General features: G+C 44.6%; 1 protein-coding gene across 1 annotated transcript; it reads right to left on the minus strand.

Annotated features, from left to right (window-relative positions):
- Window positions 1-6: 6 nt before the first annotated feature.
- On the minus strand, window positions 7-2,279 carry LOC116629693 (protocadherin gamma-B2-like; the record flags this gene model as incomplete). The annotated part of the gene is made up of 1 exon (XM_032399932.1): window positions 7-2,279. A coding segment is annotated over exon 1 (1,494 nt), but the record flags the coding sequence as incomplete, so codon positions are not given.
- Between the last annotated feature and the right edge of the window lie 427 nt (window positions 2,280-2,706).

A 2,706-nucleotide genomic window follows, 5' to 3' on the forward strand; every position in this document is an offset into this window, starting at 1 on the left:
CGCGCGTGGCTCCAGGTCGCTGGCCACGATGGAGTAGGAGACGCGGCCATTGGGCCCCAGGTCGGGGTCCGAGGCGCTGACTTGGGCAATGGAGGCACCCGGAGGGTTATTCTCGGCAATGTGGACCAAATAGAAAGCCTGTTCGAAAACTGGTGCGTTGTCGTTGACATCTGCGATCTGCAGAGTGATGCTTATACTGGAGGAGAGGGGCGGCTTTCCCCTGTCGGTGGCCAATACAGTGATGTTGTATTCCGGAATCTCCTCCCGGTCCAGGGGCCCATCTGTCACTAGCTTGTAATAGTTCTTCGAGTAAGATTTCAGTATAAACTCAGCGTTTCCCAAGATGCGGCAGTAAACTTCTCCATTTTCTCCAGAGTCTCTATCTCTTGTTTTTATCAAGGCAATCACAGTTCCTGGTGGTGAATCTTCTGGTAGGGGAGTAAATACTGAAGTGATAATCACTTCAGGTGCACAATCATTCTCATCGAGAATTTCAACTTGGATACTGCAGTGGGCTGCTAGATCTCCAGGATCTTTTGCTTCTACACTGAAAATGTAACTATTAGCAATTTCAAAATCAAAATCATCCTTTGTCGTGATTTCTCCTGTTCTTTTATCTAAGTTAAAGAACTGTTCCACTAGTTCGTCCACATTATGAAAGGAGTAGGTGATCTCTGCATTGACACCCTCGTCCTGGTCAGTAGCAGTTACTTGAAGCACAGAGAAGCCCGGGGGCACACCTTCCTGCAAGCTGACCTTGTATATATCCTGGACGAACACTGGGGGGTTATCGTTAGCATCGGTCACTTGAATTTGGATCTGGGTGGTGCCACTTTGGGGTGGGTCCCCACCATCCACGGCTGTTAGAACCAACTGATGGAAATTCTGTTCTTCTCTGTCTAAAGAATGTTTCAGAACCAACTCAGGATATTTACGTCCATCTGCAGTTTGTTTCTCTGCTAGATCAAAGTGCTCATTGTCATTAAGATGGTATCTTTGCAGTGAATTCGGACCAGCATCTGAATCCAGGGCCGGGTCTAGTGGAAATGTTTTACCCGGCTTGGTGGATTCTACAATTTTTAATTCAATCTTACTCTGTTTGAATAGTGGGGTGTTGTCATTTATATCCTGCACTATTACTGCTACATGGAAAATATTTAGTGGGTTTTCAGCGACAGTATCGAAATCCAGAATACACAGAGGCTTCTTTCCGCATATCTGCTCTCGGTCTATTCTGTCACTCACAATTAAGTCCCCACTCTCAGGGTTTACAGTGAAATATTCTTTCTCCGCGCTAACCCGCAGCTTCCGGGCTGGCAAGTCCTGGACACTGAGCCCCAGATCCTTGGCGAGGTTTCCTACCACGGAGTTTTGGGCCAGCTCTTCGGGAATTGAATAGCGGATTTGATTCGGGAGAGCCCCTCGTAACAAAGACAGCAGGAAAGCCAACAATACCTGCCGCCATCGCGCTGGGCTGCTCCTCTCTGCGTTCGGCCTCATCCTGTCTGTCTCCACGGTGGCTCTGCTTTTTGGTCGGGAGGAGAAATAAGCCCTCCGTGGATGGCAAAAGCCTGGGTAGGGTCTCTCTTCCTGCTTTTGTTTTCTGTATCCGAATCTTTACTGGTCTCCTCTAAGTGGCTGGTTTGAGCAGGAAGTTACCCTCTAAGAGGCTCCCAAATGCATCTTCTCTCACTTTTTTGACCTACAGCGACACCCAGAGGTTTTCCCGTGGAAGTGCACCAATTGCTTGTAAATGTTTTGAGAAAATATTTCTTTTCTGAATTTACAGAGACTGTTTGTTTTTAAAATGGTATATATTCATATAGCTCCAAACTGAAAAGGCACATACAGCATACTGCCTCCTCTCTGCTTTCAATAACACATTTCTCCCAGGAGAAATAAGTGTTAGATTTTTTTGTGTGTACCATTCCAGAGATATGTTTTGTATAGTGCAGATTTTTATAAATGTTCTCCCCCCTTAATACATAAATGTAAGTATACAATATACTATGTTCTGCATCTTGCTTTTTTCACTCATTATATCTTGAAATTATTTCATATCAGTAGATAAAGAGCTTTCCCATTTATTTCTTCCATCATATTGTTGCACAATAATTTACTTCACCAGAAATACTATTTTCTAAAAGAAACCCAGTGCGCATTCAAACAAAAGTACATTTTCAGTGTGATATTAGGGTAAAAACTATCTACTGCTCTCCTAGACATTTAAAATATGTATCACTCTGATTCTGGAATGTATTCTTTTTTTTTTTTTTAAGATTTTATTTATTTGACAGAGAGAGACACAGAGAGGGAATACAAGCAGGGGGAGTGGGAGAGGGAGAAGCAGACCTCCCTCAGAGCAGGGAGCCCCATGCGGGGCTTGATTCCAGGACCCTGAGATCATGACCTGGGCCGAAGGCAGACGCTTAACGACCAAGCCACCCAGGCACCCCCTGGAATGTATTCCTAATGCCACATCCAAACATACCTGACACAGTTTCAGGCCAATTGGTATTTCCAAATTTTATTTTAAAGCTTCAGTACTTTAAACTTTTTTTTTTTTTTAAGATTTTATTTATTTATTTGAGAGAGAGAGAATGAGAGACAGAGAGCATGAGAGGGAGGAGGGTCAGAGGGAGAAGCAGACTCCCTGCCTGATGCGGGACTCGATCCTGGGACTCCAGGATCATGACCTGAGCCGAA

This window comes from Phoca vitulina, unplaced genomic scaffold, assembly GCF_004348235.1.
Source record: "Phoca vitulina isolate PV1807 unplaced genomic scaffold, GSC_HSeal_1.0 scaffold2243, whole genome shotgun sequence".
Classification (NCBI taxonomy): Eukaryota; Metazoa; Chordata; class Mammalia; order Carnivora; family Phocidae; genus Phoca; species Phoca vitulina.